Source organism: Thamnophis sirtalis, unplaced genomic scaffold, assembly GCF_051295495.1.
Source record: "Thamnophis sirtalis isolate CommonGarterSnake01/CBP01778 unplaced genomic scaffold, rThaSir2_p1.2 scaffold_2, whole genome shotgun sequence".
Taxonomy (NCBI): Eukaryota; Metazoa; Chordata; class Lepidosauria; order Squamata; family Natricidae; genus Thamnophis; species Thamnophis sirtalis.
Window position 1 is genome coordinate 37,964,676 of NW_028261382.1, and position 27,957 is coordinate 37,992,632.

At 49.7% G+C, this 27,957-nt stretch overlaps 1 protein-coding gene across 1 annotated transcript; it reads left to right on the forward strand.

Moving 5' to 3' along the window:
• The first annotated feature begins 42 nt into the window (after nucleotides 1–42).
• Nucleotides 43–27,957, forward strand: USP20 (ubiquitin specific peptidase 20). Its single transcript, XM_087704916.1, has 25 exons — nucleotides 43–135; nucleotides 7,115–7,289; nucleotides 8,465–8,518; nucleotides 8,716–8,778; nucleotides 9,637–9,768; nucleotides 10,920–11,016; nucleotides 11,133–11,202; nucleotides 12,286–12,399; nucleotides 13,439–13,517; nucleotides 14,494–14,923; nucleotides 15,425–15,562; nucleotides 16,126–16,238; nucleotides 16,848–17,023; nucleotides 18,495–18,589; nucleotides 19,462–19,495; nucleotides 19,765–19,810; nucleotides 20,878–21,058; nucleotides 21,161–21,287; nucleotides 21,622–21,791; nucleotides 22,672–22,753; nucleotides 23,074–23,182; nucleotides 24,395–24,497; nucleotides 24,820–24,891; nucleotides 25,509–25,687; nucleotides 26,345–27,957. The coding sequence occupies exons 2-24, from the start codon at nucleotides 7,209–7,211 to the stop codon at nucleotides 25,667–25,669; spliced, it is 2,727 nt and encodes a 908-aa protein (XP_087561042.1). The 5' UTR covers nucleotides 43–135; nucleotides 7,115–7,208; the 3' UTR covers nucleotides 25,670–25,687; nucleotides 26,345–27,957.

A 27,957-nucleotide genomic window follows, 5' to 3' on the forward strand; every position in this document is an offset into this window, starting at 1 on the left:
ACCCCTCCCCTTCTGGGCCGCCTTCTCTCCCGAAGCCCCGCCCCTCTTCCGAGGCCCCGCCCCCTCCGCCTCCACCATCGCCTTTCCCGCTTTCCCCCCCGAGCGGCGCAGCGCCCTCTGAGGCGGCCCCGGCCGGTAAGCTGCGCCCTTCTCCGCCCGACCCTCGGCTTCACCCGACCAGCCAGGGGCTTCGCATCGCCCCCCCGGCTTCGTCTGCCGGCCCAGCGGCCCAAAAGGCGAGAAGGAAGGTTTTGCGGCCTAGCCTGGTCCGAAGCCCCGGACTCGCCTACCGAGCCCAGCCGAGGAAGGCGCGTTGGATGCGGCCGGGCGAGTCTGATCTGTGGGGGTGGGGGCTGTGACAGTGCCCGAGTTTGGCTGGGGAAGGGGGGGAATCGCCTCAAGGCCGGACCCCTCCCCCAATCCTGACATTTTCTCTCTTAAATGAGACGTTTTCATGCTTTTTATTGTTTTAAAATGTTTGTCAAGAATTTATTTGTAATGTTTTCCAATTGGGAGCCACCCAGAGTCGTTTGTGGAGATGGGCAGCCATAGAAATCAGATAGAGATGGATGGATGGATGAGAGAGAGAGAGAAATGATAGGTAGAATATGATTTTATATATGTATGTATGCATGTATATAATATATGTGTGTATATGTTTGTATGTATATATATGCTGGTCTTGTTGTATTTGGGTCTTGTCCCGTGTAAGATTGAGATTGCCTTGGCAACGTTTATATATATATATATTTATTGATAGATAGATAGATAGATAGATAGATAGATAGATAGATAGATAGATAGATAGATAGATAGAATGATAGATAAAATGATAGATAGATAGATAGATAGATAGATAGATAGATAGATAGATAGAATGATTGATAGATAGAATGATAGATATAGATAGATAGATAAAATGATAGAATGATAGAAGATAGAATGATAGATGATAGATAAGATAGATAGAATGATAGATAGATAGAATGATTGATAGATAGATAGATAGAATGATAGAAGATAGAATGATAGATAGATAGAATGATAGATAGATAGAATGATAGATGATAGATAGATAGATAGATAGATAGATAGATAGATAGATAGATAGATAGATAGATAGAGATAGATAGATAATGGGAGGGGGGCTTCTCCATATCTGCCCCCTGCCCCCCCCCCGAAAAAAAATCAGGGCAGAATATTACTCCCCCTTCCCCCAGCTGGTTCCAGTCTGCATGCCCACCACCTCTTAGTCTCAGCTTCCATCTGGGTTAGGTTTGGCTGTGTGATGTGAACCCAACAACCCCATGGCTTCAGGGCACGTGTGTGTGTGTGTGGACTCCCCAATGGGACAAATTCCCTACCCCGCTTCCCTCCCTGGACTTGGCCGATGGGAGTTGTAGTCCAAGCCACCCCGAAGGCCCCAAGGTGGAAAGCTTTGATCCTGACATTGAGAAATGAGAGAGGAAATCAGGTAGGGGGTCAGTTTGTATTTGTAGGAATCAAATTGGGGAGGGGGCCCTGCGGCGGCCTCTAAGCAATTTTATTGGGAAACGAGGTGGTCGTCTTGCGATGGATCTTAAATTGGATGTTTTTTTCTAGTTCTCTTTGCCTTTTGTATCTTTGTTGGTTTCTGGCTAATTGCAGAAGAGAGCAGGTTTAATGTCGAATTATTGTTCGGTGAATGGAAATTTTGGGTTTTAATTGAGTCAGACTTCACTCCCTCTCACACAGCCCTGTGCTCTAGCGGCTGTTGGCTTTGGATTTAGTGGTAGGACTGAACTTGGCCGTTGTGGGTTTAACAAAAACGTGGCTAAAACAAGTGATGTCTTGGTGTGTTGTATAAAGCTGATATGGGAGGTGGTGGCTTAGTGGCTAAGACCCTGAGCTTGTCAATCAGAAAGGTCGGCAGTTTGGCGGTTCGAGCCCCTAGCGCCGCGTAATGGAGGGAGCTCCCGTGACTTGTCCCAGCTTCTATCAGTTCGAAAGCACGTAAAAAATGCAAGTAGAAATAGGAACCACCTTTGGTGGGAAGGGAACAGCGTTCCGTGCGTCTTCGGCATTGAGTCATGCCAGCCACGTGACCACGGAGACGTCTTTGGACAGCGCTGGCTCTTGGGCTTTGAAACGGAGATGAGCACTGCCCCCTAGAGTCAAGAACGACTAGCATATGTGCGCGAGGGGAACCGTTACCTATAAAGCTGGTAGTTTTATTTGTGGCATTGCTCTAGCGCAGTGTTTCTCAACCTTGGCAACTTGAAGATGTCTGGACTTCAAGTCCCAGAATTCCCCAGCCAGCTGGCTGGGGAATTCTGGGACTTGAAGTCCAGACATCTTCAAGTTGCCAAGGTTGAGAAACACTGCTCTAGTGTGTTGTAAGAATGCAACCTAGAGGGCCAAATTTACCATTTAATGTGTGGTGCAAGCAATAATGGGGTTAATTCCAAATGCCGTGAATATGATAATCTTATCATGTGATCAGAGCCTGTTTTTTTATAACAACCAGGTTCTTCAAAGTGATGGGATATTATTGTTCTTACAGTTTTATTCTTTGTTCGTAACAATACTGGTAATCTTTGACTTTCAACCCGTTCATTTAGAGACCGTTCAAAGTTACAACGACGCTGGAAAAAATGATTTATGACCATTTTTCACACTTATGACCGTTGCAGTATGCGCATGCTCACTTGATTTACATTCCAATGCTTGGCAACGGACTCATATTTATGATGGCCGCAGTGTCCTGAGGGTGGGGGTGGGGGTGTCACGCGATTTCTCCTTTTGCGGCCTTCCGACCAACCAAGACAATGGGGGAGCCAGATTCACTTAACAACAGGGTGACTAACTTATCAACTGCAATGATTCACCAAGAAAGGTTGTAAAACAGGGCAAAATTCACTTAAACAAATGTCTCCTTCGCTTAGCAACAGAAATTTTGGGCCCGATTGAGGTCGTAAGTTGAGGACTACCTGTAGTTTGTGTTCCGTATAGGGGACCTCCCAGAGACCCAGTGTTTTCCTGATGGACAGGGTCTCCCTTTTCACGACAGTGGTGGAAAAACAAGGAGAAAGAATGGAGCCAGCAAGGATGGGGGGGAGAGTGGCTGTGGACAGCTCTAGCTTTTGTGGGGAAAATGATGAGTAAGCCTCCATCGGAGCTGAAAAAGTAATTGGTTGCTAAGCCTCCAAGCTACCATGTGAAAGCTTTGTTTTCATCCGTGCTAGGAGCAACCAGCTGATGCTTTCTGGGGAGCATTTTCCAGAAAATCCTTCTGGTTTATTTAATACAGTTCAGAACGTGCCAGCACAGCAAACTTGAAAAAGGATGCCAAGTTGAATGAGGAGGGTCAAAAGCATTTACTAAAATCGGTCACTTGTGTGTGAGTTGGGCAGCTGTATAAAATCTGGTAGATAAATAAAAGACACCAAAATGGGAAACTCTACTTTTGGGAGGGGAGGCATGTGGAAATGCAGCATTCTAAGTGTGGATGCAAGACCACACCTGGAATGCTGTGTCTGGGGTTGGTCGACATATTATACAAAGGATGTTGAGACAATGGAAAGGGGGCAGAGAAGAGCAACCGAGGGGATTGGGGGCCTAAAACACAGGGGGAATGGTTGCAGGAATTGGGCATGTCCAGTTTACTGAAAAGAAGGATTAGGGGGTAACGTGATAGCAGCGTTCCAACATTTGAGGGGCTGCCACAAAGAAGAGGGGGTGGGCCAATTGATCTTCCATAGCGGGGGCTTTTGTCGGGAGGAGGAGGAGTTGGCTTCCTGCTCTTGAGAAGCCTGGGTTAGAACAATGATAGAATAGAATAGAATAGAATTTTATTATTTGTATGCCGTCCTTCTCCGGGAAGACTCAGGGCGGCGAACAATTCAAGGGGGAAAAAGGGGAACATAAAAAACAAAATACAAATAATAAAAGTAAACAACAGTCACACAACCATACATAGGTAGGTAGGTAGGTAGGTAGGTAGAAACAATACAATAGCACAGTGTTTCTCAACCTTGGCAACTTGAAGATGTCCGGACTTCAACTCCTAGAATTCCCCAGCCAGCGAATGCTGGCTGGGGAATTCTGGGAGTTGAAGTCCGGACATCTTCAAGTTGCCAAGGTTGAGAAACACTGCAATAGCAGAGTTGGAAGGTACCTTGGAGGTCTTCTAGTCCAACCCCCTGCCTAGGCAGGAAACCCTATACCGTTCCAGACAAATGGCTATCCAACATCTTCTTAAAGACTTCCAGTGTTGGGGCATTCACAACTTCTGGAGGCAAGTTGTTCCGCTGATTAATTGCTCTAATTGTCAGGAAATTTCTCCTTAGTTCTAAGTTGCTTCTCTCCTTGATTAGTTTCCACCCATTGCTCCTTGTCCTGCCTTCGTGCTTTGGAGGATAGCTTGACTCCCTCTTCTTTGTGGCAGCCCCTGAGATATTGGAAGACTGCTATCATGTCTCCCCTGGTCCTTCTTTTCATTAAACTAGACATCCCCAGTTCTTGCAACCCTTCTTTATATGTTCTAGCCTCCAGTCCCCTAATCATCTTTGTTGCTCTTCTCTGCACTCTTTCTAGAGTCTCCACATCTTTTCTACATTGTGGTGACCAAAACTGAATGTGGCCTTACCAAGGCCTTATAAAGTGGCATTAACACTTCATGTGATCTTGATTCTATCCCTCTGTTTATGTAGCCTAGAACTGTGTTAGCCTTTTTGGCAGCTGCTGCACACTGCTGGCTCCTATTTAAATGGTTGTCCACTAGGACCCCAAGATCCCTCTCACAGTTACTACTATTGAGCAAGGTATCACCTATTCTGTACCTGTGCATTTCGTTTTTCTTGCCTAAATGTAGAACATTACTCTTTTCACCCTTAAATTTCATTTTATTAGATAGTGCCCAAATTCAAGTTTTTCAAGATCCTTCTGTACCTTGACCCTGTCTTCTGGAGTGTTGGCTATTCCTGCCAGCTTGGTGTCATCTGCAAATTTGATGAGTTCCCCATTTATCCCCTCATCCAAATCATTGATGAAGATGTTGAAGAGTCCTGGGCCTGAAACAGAGCCTTGGGGTACTCCACTCCATACTTCCCTCCATGTAGATGCAGTTGGTCAGCCAGTTATGAATCCATCTGGTGGTGATGCTGTCTAACCCACATTCTTCTACTTTATCTAGTAGTAGGTTATGGCCTACCTTATCGTAGGTAGATAGATGATTGGTAGGTAGGTAGGTAGGTAGGTAGGTAGGTAGGTAGGTAGGTAGGTAGGTAGGTAGATAGATAGATAGATAGATAGATAGATAGATAGATAGATAGATAGATAGATAGATAGATGATAGATAGATATACTGATTAATAGATACCGATAATGGATAGGTAGGTAGATACAGTAGACAGATACAGGAGAAATGGGATGGATAGATAGGGATGGATAGGTACTGTAGATAGATCGAGACAGAGAAATAGATTTACTTGCTTACTTGCATGGGATATCAGGTGAATTCTGGAGTTCTTTTCTCCTCCTATAATATTGATTTCTTTTTCAAACTGCTCAGGAAGTCCTGCGTTTGTGCCAAAAGGCTTGCCACATTATCCGTTGTGCAAGGTCGAAACCAATTACAGCCCATTTAAAGCCTCTGTTCTCATGGCTGCCTTTTGGCTAAGCCAGGCGAAGCAGACGAGGGAACATTCTGTGACCTGCATCTTTATTAGTATTTTTATCAGGCTGTCAGCGTGCCTCGCTTGATGTAAGAGAATGATTCAAGAGCCGGTGGAGCATTATTATATTTTTATTTGCATTTGGCCAGGCACTCGATAGCTGAGAAATCTGGGAAGCCATGGGAATTCCTTCTAGCTCAGTGGATACGAAAGGACGTGTTCCTTCTGTTGTTTTGCTCCCTTACACAGGGCTCACGCTGAGTGAGAAAGAAACAGGGAAAATCCAGCTAGCGAGCCTCTGCATTTAAAATCTAGAGGAGAGGAGGGGCTGCAGTTAATGTTTCATCCTGTATTTTCACTTGATACCACTGCTAAAGCCTCAAACTGAGTGACAGAAAGATTGCTGCGAGTTGCTGTCATTTGCAATCCTCCCTAATGTGGTATATTTTCAACCTTAGGAACTTTAAAATATGTGAACTCCCAGAATTCCCCAGCCTGCATGCTTTAGGTTGTATGGACTCCAACTCCCAGGTTTCCCCAGCCACCATGTGTTCTGACTGACGCTTCCCAAGAAGAAAACTCCTTGTCCGGACAAAAACCCCTTTTATTAATTGATTGTGAATTCTGCTCATTCATATCCAGCAAAGTCTTTCAAGGGAGGATTTATAGTCACAGACATTATCTGGCTTGGAGAGCTGACAGGCTGAGATCTGCAGAACTTGGCAAGGAGTCTCTGAGGGTCACAACCAATGATGCGAAGTAATTGTCTCCTGCAAACTCCACTCCCCTTTCGCTCCTTTTTTATTTCCTCTGGGAGGAGCCATTCATTGTCCCCTGTGGCTTTACTCCCAAGTTGACCCCTGCTCTTTAGCTGTTCCCTTCGTCCCGCATGCGCACACTGGGAACAGGCTCCAGCTGTTCTTCTGCCTCACTGATGTCTGACTCTGAAGGCAGCTGACAACTGTCATACATCCCTGGTCCCCTCTCTGCCTCCGACACAGAGCCCTCCCCAGAGCCTTCCCCAGACTCCAGGACTGGCCCAGGTTCCTCCCCAACCTCCTCACTGCCCGAATCCGCTCCCAGCTCCATTGGCTGCTGGTGGGTCACAACACCTTGCTTTCAATGGGGTGGACTTCCAACTCCCAGAATTCCCCAGCCACCCTTCTTTAGGATGCTAGACTAGAATAGAAAACCCTATTTTTAATGCTTTCCCTTTTCTTTACATCTTTGATGTCCCCTATGATTGAGAAGGCAGAGTGTTAATCCTGGAATTCTAATTACTGTTCTGTTTGTTTATTGACTGCATTTTCAGACGGCTGCCTGTTCCAGGGGCTGATGAATTATAGAAAATGCTTAACCTTTGGGAGATTAAATATTTCAGTTGCCTTCTTCTCGGAATCCAGTCCTCTGCATCCAAATGCAGCGAAGCAGGTTTGAGACCCTTCTCTTTTCCGTTTCAGGCACGGATGGTGGACTGAGCTGGCCTGGAAAAAAGAAGCCAATTCTTTCTCCGAGCTGTTTCTCCGCCCCCTTTAGGGGGAGCCCAGGCACAGAATGGGGGACCGAAGGGACCTCTGTCCTCACCTGGATTGCATAGGTGAGGTCACCAAGGACGAAATGCTTTTCAAGTCCAAGGTAAGCAAGTGGCTGTATCTCTGCAGCGACATTTCTCCTTGCTGGCATAATACAGCTAATCCTCGAGTTACGACCAAAGCGGGGCCCCAAATTTCTGTTGTTAAGTGAGACATTTGTTAAGTGAGTTTTGTCCTATTTTATGACTTTCCTCGCCATAGTTGTTAAGAGAATTGCTGCCCTTGATAAGTTTAGCAACACGGTTGTGAATTGTTAGTCGCAAAAGGGGATCACACGACCCCGGGACACTGCGACTGTCATAAATGTGAGTCAGTTGACAAACGTCTGAATTTTGATTCACATGACCACAGTGATGCTGTATCGGTCGTTAAGTGTGAAAAACAGTCCTAGGTAACTTTTTTCAGTGCCGTTTTAGCTACGTTCACTAAACAAATGTAGGTTGGGGTCTCCCTGGACATTCTTCTTTTAGTTTAATTAAAGAAAGAGGATACGAAACCGAAAATATGAAAGCTTTGTATACTAAGCAATCAAATCATCATCATCTCCTTTTAATAACCCCCATAATCCTTTGCGGAGTCTGAATGGAGCTGAGTATTTACTTGCTGGGTGCCCTACCTGTCGCCAGTGCGGAGTTTTATTTGGCAGATAAATTCACATTGTGCCCAGAGAGAGAGAGAAATACCTCCCTCTACCCAGAATCAAACTCAAGGCCTCCTGAGCTCCACCTCTAAGCCGTCGCACCACTACTAAGCAATCAAATAACGATATCAAAATAATAATAATCTATCTAAATTAAACATCGAGCCTATAAATGCATCATAACGTCACCGCTTCGGTATTGTTGGGAACAAAAATGGGCATGTTGGGGAAACCACCAGACGTCAACTTCTAAAGCGTTGCCATGACTATTATCAGGCTGGCATGGAAGGGGAAATTCCATGCATGCCTTCCTCATGTCGACAGCCTAGTTGGAGAACATGAATTATGACGCAGGACAGAAGGGAGCGGATACAGGGGTAAAGGTCAAACGCAATTGAGCGAAAGCAGTTTTGGCTCCACAGGAGTCCACGCCAGAATGTCGATCCTAATGAATGATTGGATTTCTTTTGAACTTTGTCTCGAGGCTCGTAAATTAATTAGGTTGTCTTCTGGGAACTTCACACCAGGAGTCATGTCCACATTTTTCATCTCCCCCCCCCCCTTTCGTGTGACTCTAGGGAACATGCCAGTCTTGTGGTGCGGGAGGACCAAATCTCTGGGCCTGCCTTCAGGTAAGACACTCCTCCCCCCTCCCTTTGAGACCAAACTTTTGTGAAGGAGGGGTGTTGTGTTCCCCCCGTGGTCACATCTGGTGAGTTATTGGGCCATAGAAAGTTCTTTGAGGGCAGCAAAGACACAATTTTCTGCGTTACAAACGCAGCCGCCTTCCGCTTGCTCCCGCTTTAATAAGCCTCTCTGCTCCTCTTAGGTTGGTTGCCATTATGTCGGTTGCGGAGAATCCTTTGCGGATCACAGCACTTTGCACGCCCAGGTGAGACACTTTCCACCAACTTCAATCAATCAATCAATCAATTAATCTATCAATCAGACTAGAGCTGGAAGGGACCTTGGAAAACTTCTAGTCCAACCACATGCTTAAGCAGGAGACCCTAGGCCATTCCATAGAAAGAGTTGTCCAGTTGTCTTTTCTTAAAAACCTCCAGTGTTGGAGCACCCACAACTTCCTGTTGCTCCACTGGTTAATAGTCCTCACTGTTAGGAAGTGTCTCCTTAATTCGCTTCGCTCCTTGATTAGTTTCCACCCATTGCTTCTTCTCCTGCCTTCTGGTGCTTTGGCAAATAAGTTGACCCCACTCTTCTCGTTTCACTAAGTTGAGTTGAGTTGATTCACTGATGTTGAGACTCTGGAAAGAGCGCTGAGAAGAGCAACGAAGATGATGAGGGGACTGGAGGTTAAAATATACGAAGAGCAGTTGCAGGAAGTGGGTATGTCAATCTACCAGTCTTTGAGGGGCTGGGAAGGGTCAAGGTACTCTCCAAAGCACCTGAAGGCAGGACGAGAAGCAAAGGATGGAAATTAATCAAGGAGAAATCCAATCTAGGAGGAATTTCCTGACAGTGAGACTAATTAACCAGTGGAACTCCTTGCCTCCAGAAGTTGTGGGTGCTCCATCATTGGAAGTTTTCAAAAAGAGACCGGACAATCATTTATTTGAAACGGTATAAGGTTTCTTGCCTGAGCAGAGGGTTGGATTGGAAGACTTCCAAGGTCCCTTCCAACTCTGTTATTCTGTTAAGTTGGTGAAGTCTGTGAATCAGAAACCCTAATTTCTTTTCTTTTTCTCCTTTTTCCTTTCCTTTCTTCCTTTCCCCCTCAATCTGCACCCAGGCCAAAAAGCACAATTTGACGGTGAACCTGACCACTTTTCGGGTCTGGTGCTACGCGTGCGAGAAGGAGGTGTTCTTGGACCAAAACCTGGCTTCCCATCCTACCAACCCGCCTTCCAAATTTATGGAACAGGTAGGTGAGCGGTTTTTTTTGTGGACTGTGCTTATTGCATTCCTCCTCCTCTTACCCCCCCCCCCTCGGTTGAAGAACACAAAAAAGAGTTGCTGAGCGCATTTTGGCTCCTGAGGTTTACACGGGTGCTTAAAAGACGGGCATCCTGAGCACCAATGCTTTCAGGGGGAACCGAGTGCGTTGCGAGGACCCGGATGATGGCTTTCGTTCTGACCTAGGCTTCCCGAGACAGTAAAAAGCACACGCTTAGTCCCAAAAACCCTCTCTTTATTTTAACGGCTGAGAATTATGTTCATTCACAGCAATAGCAATAGCAGACTTATATACCGCTTCATAGGGCTTTCAGCCCTCTCTAAGCGGTTTACAGAGTCAGCATATTGCCCCCAACAACAATCCGGGTCCTCATTTCACCCACCTCGGAAGGATGGAAGGCTGAGTCAACCCTGAGCCGGTGAGAGTTGAACAGCCGAACTGCAGAACTGCAGTCAGCTGAAGTAGCCTGCAGTGCTGCATTTAACCACTGCACCACCTTGGCTCCTGTAATGAGCCTGAAATGAGTACCAAGTACTTGTAAGGAGTCCTACAGTAGTCTGCCAAAGTCCTTCGGGATAAGGCTGATAAGCCCCCACCTTTATCTCCCTTGAAACTTTCCCAAAGACCTAATTGGCAGTTAGCTTGGCAAGGCCACACGGAGCGAAGAGTCAGAACGGGGCTTCAGAAGGTAAATGGACCAGCATGAACCAAGTTGCTTCCTCAAAGGCTCCCATGCCTTTGCTCCTCCTTTATGCCCTATGGGAGGGGCCAATCACCTCCAAGCCTTACTCCTGAGTCGTCCCTTCTGTCAACTGTTCTTGCCTTCTGGCAGCTCTGCGCATGCGCGCACTGGGAACAGGGGGAACCTGTTCCTCTGCCTGGCTCATGTCAGACTCTGGAGGCTCCGGAGGCAGCACATAAATCCCAGACGGCCCTGGCCCCCCCCCCTGCCTCCGACGCAGAGCCCTCCTCAGAGCCTTCCCCAGACTCCAGGACTGGCCCATCTTCCTCCTCACTCTCTGAATCTGCTGGTGGACCACAGCAGGCTTTGAAAGGCGAACGCTGCGCCCCCCCCCCCCATCCCACCCAAAATCTTGCTTTTCCCATTCCTGCTCCAGGAGGCTCCCCCACCTGTCCATCCGCTCAAGGCTGTTCCGATTGCTGTTGCTGACGAAGGAGAATCGGAATCAGAAGACGACGACCTCAAACCAAGAGGTGAGCTGGTTGGGATCATTTTGGCTGGTGGGGGGGACTAGGGGGGAGAACCAAAGTTATAAACAGAAAGAAGGGGGTCTGCAGAGCTTCACACACTCCATTCCTGCCCCCTTTAGGCCTTACGGGGATGAAAAACCTTGGGAATTCGTGTTACATGAACGCTGCTCTCCAGGCTCTCTCGAACTGGTAGGTACTCTCATTACAGGTGGTCTTCGAGTTATGACCACAACAGAGCCCAAAATTTAGGTTGCTAAGTGAAGCGATTGCCACATTTTACTAGCATTAGCACTTAATACACCGCTTCATAGTGCTTTGACAGCCTTCTCCAAGCGGTGTGCAGAGTCAGCCTCTTGCAAACCCCAACCATCCGGGTCCCCACTTTACCCACCCTGGAAGGACGGGAGGCCGAGTCAACTTTTGAGCCTGGTGAGATTCGATCTGCCAAATTGCAGGCATCCGGCAGTCAGCAGAAGGAGCCTGCAGTGCTGCACTCTGACCACTCGGCCACCACAGCTCGTTTACGACTTTTCTTGCCACCGTTCTTAAGCGAAACATTAATCAGAGCCGAGGTGGCGCAGTGGTTAAATGCAGCACTGCAGGCCACTTCAGCTGACTGCTAGTTCGGCAGTTTGGCAGTTCAAATCTCACCGGCTCAAGGTTGACTCAGCCTTCCATCCTTCCGAGGTGGGTGAAATGAGGACCCAGAATGTGGGGACTCTGTAAACCGCTTAGAAAGGGCTGAAAGCCCTATGAAGTGGTATATAAGTCTAACTGCTATTGCTATTGCTATTTGCGTTTGTTAAGTTAGTTGCGTGGTGGTTAAAGTAGCCTGGCCAACCCCTTGTCTGCCGGTCAGAAGGTTGCACTGCGACCGTCGTAAATCTGAGTCAGTTGCCAAGAGCCAGAATTTTTGATCACCTGACCATGGAGGATGCTTCAGCGGCCGTTAAGTGTGAAAAAATGGTCACCACGGTCCCCTTTTGCGACCTCCTGACAAAGTCAATTAGGAAGCCAGATTCGCTTAACAACCGTATTACTAACTGAACAAGTGCAGTGATTCCCTTAACAACTCTCGCAGGGAAGGTCGTAAAGTGGGGCAAAGCTCGCTTTTAGCAACCGTCTCGCTTAGCAACAGAAGCATTGGGCTCAGTTGTGGCCGTAAGTCGAGGGCCGGCTGCATGTTGGAATGGAGGAGATGCTCTCTTTGGTCTGTGCCGTTGCACGAAACGGACGGAAATGTTCTCTCTGGCCTTCTTGCCTCCGCTTTAGTCCCCCACTCACGCAGTTCTTCCTGGAATGCGGGGGCCTCGTGAGAACCGACAAGAAGCCGGCGCTCTGCAAAAGCTACCAGAAGCTGATATCCGAGGTCTGGCACAGAAAACGGTGAGTTGGTTGAGGGCAGCCCAGCTTGTGGGAGGTAAAAGTACATTCTTAGCCTGGGTGGTGGGTGGATGCACGGATAGGGAAAACACACACTTCTCTCACTGATCCCTATCTTCTTGCAGACTTTTCATTACCAAACTAGGTAACGTCACCCGTGCTAGGAGGACGTGAGGCTTGCTCCGGTTTATATAGAGAAACTCTGAGTGGGGGTTGAGGACGAGGAAAAGGACTCCGGGGCCCTTGGTGCTCTCTGAGCTGGCTTGGTTTCTTTTGCAGACGTTTCATTACCCAACTAGGTTACATCCTCAGCGCTAGTGAGTGCGGCTCACTCTGTTTATATGTCGTGGCTTGGAGATTGGTTTCATTTCTGAACTGTGTAAGGTGACAATGATGACGTTACCTAGTCAGGTCATGAAACAATCAAACATCCAAGCTCCAAGCCACTGTATATAAAGCAGTGTTTCTCAACCTTGGTGACTTTAAGTCCTGTGGACTTCAACTCCCAGAATCCCACAGCTCTCTTTATATCAGTGTTTCTCAACCTTGGTGACTTTAAGTCCTGTGGACTTCAACTCCCAGAATCCCACAGCCAGCTATACTATGCTGGCTGTGGGATTCTGGGAGTTGAAGTCCACAGGACTTAAAGTCACCAAGGTTGAGAAACACTGATATAAAGAGAGTGAGTCACACTCACTAGCACTGAGGATGTAACCTAGTTGGGCAATGAAACGTCTGCAAGAAAACAAGCACGCTCAGAGAGCACCAAGGGCGCCACAGTCCTTTTCCTCGTCCTCCTCTCCCCACTCCCCACTAGTTAGGTAGTGCAACGTCTTGCAAGCGAACAGCCAATCTCCGAGCTCCTGTACATAAACAGGGAGCAAACCCCACACTCACTAGTCCTGATGATGTTCCCTTGCTGGGCCTTGAAAGGTCTGTAAGGAAGCCACCCAGCTCAGAGGGCACCCAGGACCCCACAGCGATAAACCACTGGCTGTTTAAACGGCCTCTCAATTGTCGGCTTGTCCTCCCTTCCTCCTAGCCCCAGCTACGTGGTCCCCAACAGCCTCTCCCACAGCATCAAGCTGATCAACCCCATGTTCCGGGGCTACGCACAACAGGTGAGCCGATTCCCTTTGCTGAGATCTCCTCCCTGCGATGGGTTAGAAAGGAGGAGACACGCTCGGTTTCTCCAGGACCAGACACAGCAAGTGATTATGGAAGTAGCAATAGCAATAGCAGTTAGACTTATATACTGCTTCATAGGGCTTTCAGCCCTCTCTAAGCGGTTTACAGAGTCAGCATATCACCCTCCACAGTCTGGCTCCTCATTTCACCCACCTCGGAAGGATGGAAGGCTGAGTCAACCCTGAGCCGGTGAGATTTGAACCGCTGAACTGCAGTTAGCAGTCAGTTGAAGTGGCCTGCAGTACTGCACCCTAACCACTGCACCACCTTGGCTCAAAAGTAGCATTTCCCTATTATTGGGTAGAGTCTCGCCTCGCTTACCGTATTTTTCGGAGTATGAGACGCACTCCCCCCCCCAAAAGGGTGAAAATTTAGGTGTGTCTTATGCACCAAATGTAGCCCCACCCACCCACCGCCCCCCACCCTTTAGCCTCTGCCTCCCAGCAATTTGCCTCCTTGCAGCAAACTGCCCATTTCAGTTTCAGCTTCAGCACAGCCTGATTAGCACAAGCAGCTGATTGTCAGTTGAACTGGCCTCCCAACCATCAGCTGGAGGCAGCAATGGGCTGTGGCAATCCCTGCAGCCTGAAACAGCTGATCATCAGGAGGCCGATCCAACTGACAATTAGCTGCTTGTGCTAATCAGGCTGTGCTGAAATTGAAACTGAAACAGGCTGTTTGCTGCAAGGAGGCAAATTGCTGGGAGGCAGAGACATATTTTTTTCCTCTTGTTTTCCTCCCCGAAAACTAGGTGCATCTTATACTTTGGAGCGTCTTATACTCCGAAAAATAGAGTATGTCTTGAATCATTGAAACGTTTTGTAGTTCGTTAGAAGGATGTCTGCCTCCTTTGGGATAAGCCCCATTTTCCCCTAGCAAACCTGAGGTCGCTTTCCGTCCCCTTCCCAGGATACGCAAGAATTCCTCCGCTGCCTGATGGACCAACTTCACGAAGAGCTGAAGGAGCCGATGACGGCCGAACTGCGCGACTTGGATGCGAGCGACACAGATGACAAAAGGGAGGGGGACCGCAGCCCCTCGGAGGACGAGTTCCTCTCCTGCGACTCAAGCAGTGACCGCGGGGAAGGGGATGGGCAGAGCAAAGCGGGCTCAGCCGAAGCGGAGCTGCTGATCCAGGAGGAGGCGGGGGGTCGCAGCATCTCCGAGAAGGAGCGGATGAAGGAGCGGAAATTCTCCTGCCACCAACGGCGGAGCAACTCGGAGCAAGTCGACGAAGATGCTGACATTGACACCTCGGTGATGGCGGTGGAGGGCGGGGCTTCTCCGGAAGGGCTTCTCCCGCCCCCTCCTCGACCCGCCAGCCCTGCGAGGACCCCAGGTATGGGCCATGTGAGCCATCCCTCCTTTCCTTCCTTCCTTCCTTCCTTCCTTCTTTCCTTCCTTCCTTCCTTCCTTCTTTCCTTCCTTCCGAGTTCAGCATCTTTCAAGCCTTCCTCCCTCCCTCCCTCCCTCCATTTAGCATCTTTCAAACCATCCTTCCTTTCCTTATTTATCTTCTCTCTTTTCCCATGTTTCTTCCTCCCTCCCTCCTCCATTCCTATCCCTTTCTTCTCCCTTCCTCCCTCCATCTCCTCATCCGCCCTCATTTATTATGTAACTTCCTTCTCCTTTTTTCTTTTCCCATCTTCCCGTCTCCCCTCCATCTCTCCTTTCATCTTCTCCTTCCTTCCTTTTTTCATCTTCTCCTCTTTCTCTTTCTCCTCTGCATTTTTAAGCCGCCCCAGAGCCACTTTACGGGGGGAGACAGGAGATATAAAAATGTAATAAACAAAACCAATAAAATCTCGCCATTCCCAACTGCCTCTCGTCCGTTCCCCAGAACCAGATAATGACGCCTACCCACGTTGTTCCTCGCGGCCCTGCAGCCCTGTCCACCACCACCACGAATACGCCAAACTCTCGACTCCTCCACATTCCAGCCCGGTGAGGCTGGGACACTCCTACGTGCTGAAGAAAGGTAGGAGGAGTGTGAGTGTAATGTAAGTGTCTGCGCAGGGGGGGTGTTTGAGTCCTCGCCTGATCGCCCCCTTTGCTGCTGGGGCCGTTAAGTGAATCTGGCCTCCCCGTGGACTGGGAATCGGAAGGGATGGGCGAATGGGGTTGGGTGGGGTTATGGGCTTTGTTGCAGGAGGTCAGCCAAGCTGCCTTTTTGCAATTGACCGACGGCGATTCTGTCAATGCCAAGAGGGTGTTAGGAGCGTGGTGGCACAGTAGTTAGAACGCAGCATTGCAGGCTAACTCTGCCCACTGCCGGGAATTCGATCCTTGACCGGCTCGAGATTGACTCAACCTTCCCTCCTTACCCCGAGGTGGGTAAAATGAGGATTGTTGGGGGCAAGAGGCCAACTCTGTAAACGGCTTAGAGAGGAGGGCTGGAAAGCCAAGCGGCATATAAGTCTTTTAAGTGCTGCTGCTATTGGTGTGCAAGTGGTGCTTCCGGATATTTTGCAATTGCACCCCAAGGTGCCTATCGCTCTTGGCCAATATCTTCCTTCTGCTCTTATTCGCCCCCTTCTTCAGCTCAGTTGCTGACCTCTGGAAAAAAGAAGAAAGAATTGCGTTACCGTAGCGTCATTTCTGACATTTTTGACGGATCCATTCTCAGCCTCGTCCAGTGCCTCACCTGTGACCGAGTGAGTTCCGGTGCTCTTGGAAAGAAGCTGTCCCTTTCCCACACCTTGTGGCCACGAGTCACACCGTATTTTGGCCCCAGGGAGAGGGATTTTTTCCCTAAGTTTTGGTCTAGGGATGATAGGGGCAACCAGGAATTTACTTTCCTTGCAAGATCCACTTGGGCTTGGTTACCGAGACCCAAAGAGGTGTAGCCTTCCGTGCTCTCATGCTGGAGCCCATCCTCAGGGAACGCCTCTCTATCGGAATGGGTGCGCTGGGCTATTCCAAACATCGTTGTTGTGGCCCGCCAGTGGACAGTGGAGTTGGCAGCAGATTCGGACAGTAATGGGGAGGAACCTGGGCCAGTCCTGGAGTCTGGGGAAGGCTCTGATGATGAGGGCTCTGTGTTGGAGGCAGAGAGGGGGCCAGGGCTGTATTTCAGTTATCAGCGGCCTTTATCAGTGAGGCAGAAGAACAGCTGGAGCCTGTTCCCAGTGTGCGCATGCGCAGAGCTGCCAGACGAAGGGAACAACTAAAGAACGGGGGTCGACTTGGCAGTAAGGTCACACAGGTGGACGATGAATGGCCACTTCCATTTCCACTTTCTCTCTTCCTTCGATGCCCTCCAGGTTTCCACCACTGTAGAGACTTTCCAAGATCTGTCGCTGCCGATTCCCGGGAAGGAAGATCTGGCTAAGCTGCATTCAGCCATTTACCAAAATGTACCCATCAAGCCAGGACCATGCGGTGACAACTATGCCGCCTCGCAGGGCTGGATCGCCTTCATCATGGAGTACATTCGCAGGTCTGTGGATCTTGGAAGCGCCTGCAGATGTTGAGGCCAGCTGGGGAATTCTGGGAGTTGAAGTCCACACCTCTTAAGGTCGCTAAGGTTAAGAAACACCGCTCTACGGTTTCTTGGGTTTATTGTATTTGCTCGCTGATTTTGATAGCTCAGATCTGGCCACGTGGTTGAGAAGGAGGAGCCTTTTTTCCCCTAATTTTCCTAACAATGAGAGAGACAAATTCACAATTGCATTTCTGTCGTGGCCCATGCCAGTGGCCACTGGAGCTGGCAGCAGAGTCGGGCAGTGAGGAGGATGGGGAGGAACCTGGTCCAGTCCTGGAGTCTGGAGAAGTCTCGGACGAGGGCTCTGTGTTGGAGGCAGAGAGGGGGCCTCGGCTGTCTGGCGGTGATCAGGGCAATGAAACGCCTGCAAGCGAATTTTAAAATATTGTTGTTGTTTTTTTAAAAAAAATATTTTATACACATAAACACATCAACAGAACACATAAGCACATTAACAAAAATAACCACATAACTTAAAAACAACATAGGAACAATAAGTTCCATCGTATATCATACCGCAGTTCCGAATCGGTTTCTTTGCAGTTAATGTTTTCCCTTCTATACATTTCTATCTTGCGATCATAATCTCGTTATTCGTTATCCATTTTTATATAAATTTCTTTCTTTCTTTATACTTAGCTACTTATGGTCAAGTATTATGTACCTATATTGTGCTTTATATTTTTACTGTCATTTATTCTCTTATGTACAGTTCTAGGTATACATTCACATAGTTATTCTTTTTCTTTGCCTTTCTTATATTATTATTATTCCATTTAAAAGGATATAAGGTATAATTTGGAATGTATTGTTTACCATCCTTCACACCTGCTATGACACCACCTTATTTTCTCTTTCTTTTCTTTTCTCCCTCCCTTCCTTCTCTACTTCCTTCCTCCCTCCTCTCCTTCCCCTTCCCTTTCTTCCTTCCCTTACTTCTCCCCTACTTCTCCCCTCTTTCTTCTCCTTCCTACCCTCCTTCTTTCTCTTTTTCTCTCTTCCTCCCTCCTCTCCTTCTCTTTCTCTCCCTTCCACCCATCTCTCCTTACTTCTCTCTTCTTCCCTTACCTCTCCTCCACATTTCTTCTTCCTCTCCTACTATCTCTCCTTCTCTCTCTCTCTCTCTTCCACCCTCCACTTCTTTCCTTTCCGTCCCTCCATTCCCTACTTCCTTCCTCCCCCTCCTTTCCTTCCTTCTTCCCTTCCTTTCTTTTTTTTTAAATATTGTTGATGGTGAAAACCAAATTCTCTGACACTGAATGTAAGGCAATTGGCTCTCAGCCTCCTGTGGACAGACAGACAGACACAGACAGACACACACACATACGGTTTTCCAGAAGCCCCAAGTGCAAAACCGCAATTGCAAACAGGGTATCAGGTCCATAGTGACTCATGCAGCACCTCCTTTCTCCTTTGTTCTCTCCAGGTTTGTGGTGTCCTGTATCCCCAGCTGGTTTTGGGGCCCCGTCGTTACCCTGGAAGACTGCCTGGCTGCCTTTTTCGCCGCAGACGAGTTGAAAGGTGTGTTTGCAGGGAGGAAGGCCGCTCACAACCCTCTTGTGGGGCTTCCACACCCAGGGCCCTTGAAAGAAATGGGGGTGGGGGTGGTACATGTTGCCCTTGACTTACTAGTCCTCATAAACGGCTCACCATTCCCAGGGTCATAGAATCAAAATTCGGGCGCTTGGCAGTGGCAAGGATTTACGCCTCTTGCAGCATCCTTGGGTCACCTGGCCGGCCATTTGCCACCTTCCCAGTGCTGTGGCCCGCCAGCAGAGCTGGCAGCAGAGTCAGAGAGTGAGGAGGTTGGGGAGGAACCTGGGCCAGTCCTAGGGGCTGAGGGGAGCTCAGATGAGGGCTTTGCGTCAGAGGCAGCGAGGGAGCTAGACAGCAGCGAGGCAGAGGAACAGGTGGAGCCTGTTCCCAATGTGCGCATGCGCAGAGCTGCCAGAAGACAAGGACAACTAAGAAATCAGGGTCAACATGGGAGTAAAGCCACACCTTGGAGGCGATTGGCCCCTCCCAGAGGAAACAAAGGAGGAGCGGAGGGGGAGGGGGCTTTTGCAGGAAACAATTTGTTCTTTCGGTTGTTTCAAGAGTGGAAAGTTCTGTTTGTGACTATAAGAGACTCTGGGCCAAGCGTTGCCCTGCCCTGCTGTTGGAAACTAGTTATCTGGCAGCTCTCCAAGCGAGATAAGGTTCGTGTGGATAAACATTCCTTTGAAAAGACTGTTTCACTAAGCCTTGCTGGCTGTGAATGAAAGGAATCCACAGTCATGTAAATAAAAGGGGTTTTGCCAGGAACAAGACTCCGCTTCTTGCTTTCTAAGGAAGCCGAAGTCAGAACAAGGGCCACCCTAACCACTCCTGCCTCATCTTCGTTTCTCTCCTAGGCGACAACATGTACAGCTGTGAAAGATGCAAAAAGTAAGTCCCTTTCCCCACCTTCCATCGCGAGGAGAATTACTCCCTTCCCGGATATTTTCCCTGGCGGCTCCCAGTTTTGCAAATGTTGAGGAGCGACACTCAGCATCTCGGTGGGAGAATAAAATTGGAAGCAGCCGAGAAGCGACTAAATTAGCTAAATCAAGGAAGGTTGGCTGGGGAATTCCGGGAGTTGAAGTCCACATATCCTCAAAGTTGCCAGGAGAAATCCTAGAGCAATCCCTTTTTTCCTCTTTCTGTCCCTCCTCCAGGTTGCGGAACGGAGTCAAGTATTGTAAAGTGCTTCAGCTGCCTGAGGTGAGCTGTTTCCCTTTTCTTGGTTTGGCCAAAATCATTTGGCTAAATTTCCTCCTTGGTTAACGATGTCTTCTGCCGTTGTGGAGTGAGAAGTACGTGTTCACTCTGGAGCCCTCGCTCTGGAAGCGTGGCTCAAGAAGAAGGGAAGACATGGGCAGAGTGAAATGCATTGGAGAGGCATAGTGTGGAAGATAGTTTTCTTTAAAAAAGGACAGGGAAGGGAAGGGAAAGAAAAGGGGAAGGGATTCCCCGCCATTCGGTCAGAACTGAAGAAGCTTCTTGGATGAGAAGAGAAAAAAACAAAGTCCATTTGCCTCTTGAGATAGCACCTTTGGGGAAAGGAAAGGAAGTAAACGGATGAAGCAAGGAAGAGAAGAGAAGGGGGAAAGGAAAGAGGAGGAAGGGAAGGAAGGAAGTGGGAAGGCCAATTACCTCCCTGCGACCTATTAGATCGCATAGATTAGGCCTCCTCCGAGTTCCATCCGCCAGTCAGTGTCGACTGGCAACCACACGGAGGAGAGCCTTTTCAGTAGCAGCTCCGACCCTTTGGAACGACCTCCCCGTGGAGATTCGTACCCTCACCACCGTCCAGACCTTCCGCACAGCCCTCAAGTCCTGGCTATCCCGTCAGGCCTGGGGATAAAGATCGTAATCTGTCCCCACCCGAATGATGAGTGAATGTTGTGTACTATTTTTACTCATGTATTGTTTCATGTTTATTGTTCTGTTTCCCCTTCCCTATATTTTGTAAGCCGCCCTGAGTCCCCTCAGGGAAAAGGGCGGTCTATAAATAATAATAAAACTAAACTAAACTAAAACTAAGGAAAAGGGAGAAGAAAGGAAGGGAAGAAAGAAGGAAGGAAGGGAAGAGAAAGAGAGAAGGAAGGGGGGAAAAGGAAGGAAAGATGGAAAAGGGAGAAGGAAGGAACAGACAGAGGAAGGAAGGAAGATGAGAAAAAGGGAGCTGGGGGAAGACTGGTGACTTTACCTCAAGAGCAGCCAGTGATTTATAATCTCAGCAGGCGTTTTTCAAACTCCCCCCCCTCCCTCCCTCCCTCCCTCCGCAGGTCCTCTGCATCCACCTGAAGCGCTTCCGGCACGAGGTCATGTATTCCTTCAAAATCAACAGCCACGTTTCCTTCCCCCTGGAGGGCCTGGACCTCCGGCCCTTCCTGGCCAAGGAGAGCCTCTCCAAAGTCACCAGCTACGACCTCCTCTCGGTCATTTGCCACCACGGCACGGCCGGCAGTAAGTCGCCTTCCTCCGCGTCCTTCGGCCCCCCTGAGCGGAGTTACGGAAGCAGGAGGCTGGGTCAGGGCCCCGCGCCAATTCTCGGCCTCTCGGTCCTAGGTGGACATTACATTGCCTACTGCCAGAACATGATCAACGGCCAGTGGTACGAATTTGACGACCAGTACGTGACGGAGGTGCACGAAACGGTCGTGCAGAACGCCGAGGCTTACGTCTTGTTTTACAGGTGAGGGGAGTCCTCGACTTACAACTTACAATTGAGCCCACCACCACACTATCTCCGGGTGATAGGCCCAGAGTCACCCAGCTGGCTTGCACGCCTCAGGCGGCCCTAGAACTCACCGCCTCCTGGGGATTAACCCAAAGGCGCCAGGCTGACTTTCATGCCTAAGGCGGGACTAGAACTCACCGTCTCCCGGTGGTCGGTCCAAAGTCGCCCAGCCGGCTTTTATGCCTAAGGCGAGACTAGAATTCATCGCCTCCCACTTCCTAGCCCTGGTGCCTTTTCTACAGGACCAAACTCTTCCGCCTCTTCTTGTTTCTTTCCAAACGTCCTATAGAAAAAGCAGCGAGGAGGCTGTCCGGGAGCGCCAGAAAGTCGTCTCGTTGGCCACCATGAAGGAGCCCGGCCTGCTGCAGTTTTACATCTCCCGGGAGTGGCTGAACAAATTCAACACCTTCACTGAGCCCGGGCCCATCAGCAACCACATCTTCCTCTGCTCCCACGGAGGTGAGGGGGTGCTGCATGTGTTGTGACCTGCCAGCATCCAGCAGAGTCGGACAGTGGGGAGGCTGGGGAGGAAGATGGGCCAGTCCTGGAGTCTGGGGAAGGCTCTGGTGATGAGGACTCTGTGTCGAAGGCAGAGAGGGGGCCAGGGCCCTATGCCAGTTACCAGCTGCCTTCGGAGTCAGACATCAGAGAGGCAGAAGAACAGCTGGAGCCTCTTCCCAGTGTGTGCATTATGAAGTGAATCCAGCTTCCCCATCGACTTGGCTTGTCCGAAGGTCACAAAAGGGGATCACGTGACCCCGGGGCACTGCGACCGTCATAAATACGAGTCAGTTGCCAAGGGTCTGAATTCTGATCACGTGTGACCACAGGGACGCTGCAACAGTCGTAAGTGTGAAAAACAGTCATAGGTCACTGTTTTCAGTGCTGTTGTAACATCAAATGGTCACTAAATGAATGGCCGTAAGTCAGGGACTGCCTGTGGCAAGGCATAATAGCACAGTCAGAGGTGGGGCAGAGGTAGATTTAGGGAGTTGCACGTCATCCCACCTTGCTTCTAGAATTAGTCCTTGGCTTACGACCACAATTGAGAACGGGATTATTTGTCATTAAGTGATTTGGTCATTCAGTGACGTGACCCCACCCAATTTTACAACCTTTATTCATTTTTGCTTGTCCGAAGCCAGCTGGGAAGGTCATAAGTAGTGATCAGGTCATTCTTCTAGGCCGCTACAATCGTTGTAACTGTGAGCCGGTTGCTCACATAATTGTGGGATCACCACAGCAGTCATAAGTGCGAGAACTGGTTGACAGTCATATTTTTCAGTTCTCTTCTCAGCCTCATTCTTAACTCTCTCTCTGGTTTTATCTCTCCCCATAGGAATTCCACCGAATAAATACCATTACATTGACGATCTGGTGGTGATTCTGCCCCAGAATGTCTGGGAATACCTGTATAACAGGTGAGGAGTTTCCTCTTCCAGCGGTTCAGCCACTGCTGGGAGTGACTGTTCTTTTCCTCTTGGTCTCCTATCCCTCCCCAGGAGAAGAGGACAAGCTCAGAGCCTTAGCCACTGAGCCACCTACTACCGTTCTAACTGCAGTCAGTATATGCAGAAGTTGAGGACTTCCGATGTAACCCTCCAGCGTTCTCTACGCCTCCTGGTCTCCGGAATGACCAGACCCAGGAAAATCCACCTTGTCGGTCCGGAATCCTGCAGGGATTCGATCCCAGAACTCAAGGCGCCATTTGGTTCAGCACCTGATTTCTTTCCATGCTCAGGTTTGGGGGTGGCCCAGCCGTGAATCACCTGTACGTCTGTTCGGTGTGCCAGGTGGAGATTGAAGCGCTGGCGAAGCGGAGGAAAATGGAGATCGACACCTTCATCAAGGTAACGTCCCCCATCCCCCCTGGCTGGCCTGGTGCGATTGGGAGTCCCGGGAGAGGCTGGCTGGGTTTGCAAACGGCCCCCTCCCAATTTTAAAAAAAGAGAATTCGGAACCTGGAAAGGGGGTTCCGGAATATGCAGACAACAGCCTGGGGTTGCCCCAAAAAGTGTACACTTAACAACCATAATTGAGCCCAAAATTCCTGCTAAGTAAATTTTGTTCCCAAGAACGATCCAAATAATCACAAATGGCGCCCAGGAGCCGAGATTTATGCATTGATTTACCTGTGTTGCCCCGAAAAGCAGATTTAAGAGTTTTAATGGCTCTGTTGGGGCAGTTTTCTGCACTTTGGGAGTCTCCCCAATGGATGAGATTTTTTGGGGGGGGAGCCTTTATAAATCCTCAGTCAGGCCACACCTGGGATAAATGGGGCATCCAGTGTTGGTCCCCGCATGACAAAGAATTAGACTTTGGAAAAAGTGCAGAGAAGAGCAAGGAAGGTGATTAAGGGGCCAGAGATAAAAAATCTATGAAGAATGGTTGCAGGAATTGGGTATGACTAGTCTGGAGAAAAGAAGGACTTGGGGGGGGGGGGACATGGTAGCAAGTCTTCCCGTATTCGAGGGGCTACCGCAGAGAAGAGGGGGGTCAACCTATTCTCCAAAACACCTGAGGGTAGAACAAGAAGCAGTGGATGGAAACATCAAGGAGAGAAGCAACTGGAATTAGCAATAGCAATAGCAGTTAGACTTATATTCCGCTTCATAGGGCTTTCAGCCCTCTCTAAGCGGTTTACAGAGTCAGCATATCGCCCCCAACAACAATCCGGGTGCTCATTTCACCCACCTCGGAAGGATGGAAGGCTGAGTCAACCTTGAGCCAGTGAGATTTGAACCGCCGAACTGCAGAACTAGCAGTCAGCTGAAGTAGCCTGCAGTGCTGCACCCTAACCACTGCGCCACCTCGGCTCTAATTGAGAAACTTCCTAACAACGAGGACAATTAACTAGTGGAACTCCTTGCCACCAGAGGTTGTGGGTGCTCCAACACTGGAGGTTTTCAAGAAGAGTGGAGCGGTATAGGGCTTCCTGCCTGAGCAGAGGTTGGACTAGAAGAGCTGCTTTTCAGCCCTGTTCTGATTAATTTGATCTCCCCTGGGAGGTTTCATTCCCCCCCCCCCAGTCTGACCTTTCCCCTTTCCCCCCCCCCTCCCAGCTGAACAAAGCTTTCCAGGCGGAGGAGTGTCCGAGCGTCATTTTCTGCATCAGCATGCAGTGGTTCCGCGAGTGGGAGGCCTTCGTCAAAGGGAAGGACAACGGTGAGACGCTGGCGGAGGGGGTGGGACACGGGGACCCCCACAAAGATGTGGACCAGGAAGCGACATCCCGCTTCACCGCTGGTTGAAGTTGCGGGATAAAAACCGGCCGGCCGGTTGATCAATTCCCCTCTTCCTTGGTCGTTTCCAGCAAGGCCCAGCCTTGTGATGATGATGATGAGGTCACCATTAATTCTAGGAAGGGGAGAGGTCCTCACATTAGTAGAGGCCACTTGGTTAAATCGCCTCCTTTGATTTGTGTAGCTGTCCTTGAACGAGGACGCACAAAACCGCAACTCACAAACTGTGTTTTTATTTCCCACAGAGCCTCCAGGTCCGATCGACAACACTAAAATTGCCGTGTCCAAAGGAAGCGGCCACATGCAGGTCAAACAGGGTAAGGAAGAGGAAAAGCAGCTTGGCCGGCCCACCAGGAGGGCTTTGTGTTGGAGGCAGAGGGGGGGTAGAGCCGTCTGACAGTTATCAGCTGCCTTCAGAGTCAGACATCAGTGAGGCAGAAGAACAGCTGGAGCCTGTTCCCAGTGTGCGAATGCACAGAGTTGCCAGACAAAGGGAACAGCTAAATAACAGGGGTCGACTTGGGAGTAAGGCCACAGGTGGACGATGAACGGCCCTTCCCAGAGGGAATAAAAGAGGAGCGAAAGGGGAGTGGAGTTTGCAGGAGACAAAATCAGTTCACTTAATTCGTTCGTGACTCTCCGAGGCTCCTGGCCAAGTTCTACAGAGATCGGCCTGGCAGCTCTCCAAGCCAGAGAAGGTCTGTGACCATAAATCCTCCCTTGAAAGACTTTGCTGGAGGCGAATGAGCAGAATTCACAGTCAATTAATAAAAGGGGCTTTTGCTGGGACCAGGAGTCGGCTTCAGGCTCTTGGGAAGCCTCGGTCAGAACACAAATCAAAGACTGAAACCCAACCTGCCTCGAACAGAGTTTCGAGGCTCTGAGTTCAAATGCTGCCAGAGTGTCTCCTGATCGGCTCTGGCGTCTTTTCCAGGAGCCGATTACGGGCAGATCTCGGAGGAGACCTGGGTCTACTTGAGCACGCTCTACGGCGGAGGCCCCGAGATCGCCATCCGGCAAAATGTGGCCCAGGTGCAGGAGGTGGAAAGTCTCCACGGGGAACAGAAGATCGAAGCCGAGACCAGAGCGGTTTAAAACGAGGGAGACATTCAGGTGAGCTCCTCCGGAGAACCCCAAGTGGACGTATGTTTGGTTAAGTTAACAGGGTTGACATTTGCATCCTGCCTGAATTATTTATACCAGCAGTCACCAACTGGGGGTCCGGGAGGAAATTTTGGTGGTCCGCAGAAAAATTACTTGCATTTTTTAATATTCTACTAAATCAGGGGTCCTCCCTCCCCCCCGGGACAGATACGTGCAATGAACGCTTGTGTTGCTGCAGAGAGTCTCCCCCTTCAGGGTCTTTTTGTGGGGGTCGGAGAGGATCAGAAATTCCGACGGGTGGGGGGCTTTCAGCCTCCTGGGGAGGGGTCTTTGGGCGAAGGCTGGAGGGAAGAGCCGCTGGGGGCGAAGAGCCGGAGGGCCTCGTTCCAGTGGGACGGCATCATGGCCTGGAACTGACTGACCATCTCAGCCCTCTGAGCCTCCAGGCGCCAAACTGCAAAACTCACTTAGCGAATGTGTCCCTTAGCAACAGAAATGTTGGACTCGGTGGTGTCCGTACGTCCAGGATTAATTGTGTTGTTATTCTTGACTTCTCCCTCCCTCCTTCCTTCCTTCCTTCCTTCCTTCCTTCCTTCCTTCCTTCCTTCCTTCCTTCCTTCCTTCCTTCCTTCCTTCCTTCCTTCCTTCCTTCCCTCCTTCCCGTAGGTCGTCTCCCCCTTCAAACTCCTGTGTTTTGGAAGTCAGCACACATCCATCCGCTGCTCTCACCACTACCGCCCTCTGCCCAGCCGGCCCCTTGGCCACCAGTCTTAATTTGAGGCTCGTGGCTCCTCCCTCCCTCTTTGCCAGAGAGCAGGGAGGCTGACCGCATCTCGCCTGCCTACCTTCGTCCCAAAACCGTCCGGTTCCAGGCCAGGAAGAGCACCTGGTCCGGTTTGGTCTCCTGCTTTCTCATCCCATCCACCTTCAGAAGCCGGGACAGGATTCGCCGGGAGAAATTTTGTGCCGCCCTTGGAAGGAGGATCCGGTGTCACCACCGTTCTCCTTCGTCACCTTTGCTGGGCTTTTGTGACTTGAGGTACCAAGGAGCGGTGCACCATGGTCTCGGTTCTCCTTTTGGTTCCCCTCCTGAATTATTACCTGAGTGCAGGAAAGATTTTGAAGCCACCTGGAAAGGACCTGGGCGGTTGAAAGGAATACCTGGACGACAGGTGTTTTGGTTTTTTCTCTTCCTTTTGTGGCACACAAAAAAACCTTTTTTTCCTCCCTTCACCCGTACGGGTCAAACGGGTTGGGTGCAACCCCCCAATTCCCTTCTATTTATCTATTTATTTGCAAGGAATGGGTTGTCCTTGGCTCTTCTCGTCTCTGCCCCAAGTATTGCCCAGCACAACCCCTAAAACCAAGCACGGACTTCAAGCCAGATCAACAAACACGCTTGGATTTTTCATCCAGCGGTTCCTTACACGCACCCCAAACGGCTACAGCCCCCCCCCCTCAAATGTTACAAAGAAGTGAGGGAGCCCTCTAACATCGGTGCGCCGAAAGGGGTTGAGCATATCCTGGAAGGATCTGACAAGGGAACGGGGGGTGGGGACCGGGACACCCCCATTCTCTGTCAGTCGATGCTGACGTTCGCCCCCATGTTCCTGCAAAACTTCCTTTCGGGGACTCGTGACTTTCTCCTCCACCTGGGTGATGCGCAGGGCAAAAGATGGAGCTCGGAGTGTTTTTTCCCCCCAGGCAAACGGCCGTCCCACTGTGGACGTGGACTAAGAGCAGGACTCTTGGACGTCTCCGCCTTTCGCTTCTCCGACGGAGCCCCGGTTCCTAATCCTCAAGAGGTTCTTCACTCTCCTAGCAATTGGTCACTCGGCAACTTTCTTCCCCCAAACCTGCCCACAGTCTCTCACGTTTCGACCCAGGTTGGAATGGCGTTGCCCTCAACAAGCCAGTTTATTATTATTATTACTATTATTTTTCTGGAGAAAGGAGGAGGAAGAGATGCAGAATGAAACGTGGGCTTGGGAGAAGCTGCTTGGAAGACGTCAGTGGCAAAGGATGGGTTGGGGACTCACCTGGAGAGAGGTCCTGGCCAAGGGGTTTGGCTTCACCTCTTATCTGCTGGATGCCTTTTCCTCCCCCTCCCAGGGTCCTTCTGAGGGAGGGGCCGCCTTGTTTTCCATCATCCCGCCTGGGTCTACTTTGCAAAGACTGGGGGACTCGGACGATTCATCCCGGTGCCCCAAAATGGATTTTGTTTTATTTTTTTCCTGCCGAGAACATCAGCCAATAAAACCCGCTCGCATTCCAAAGTC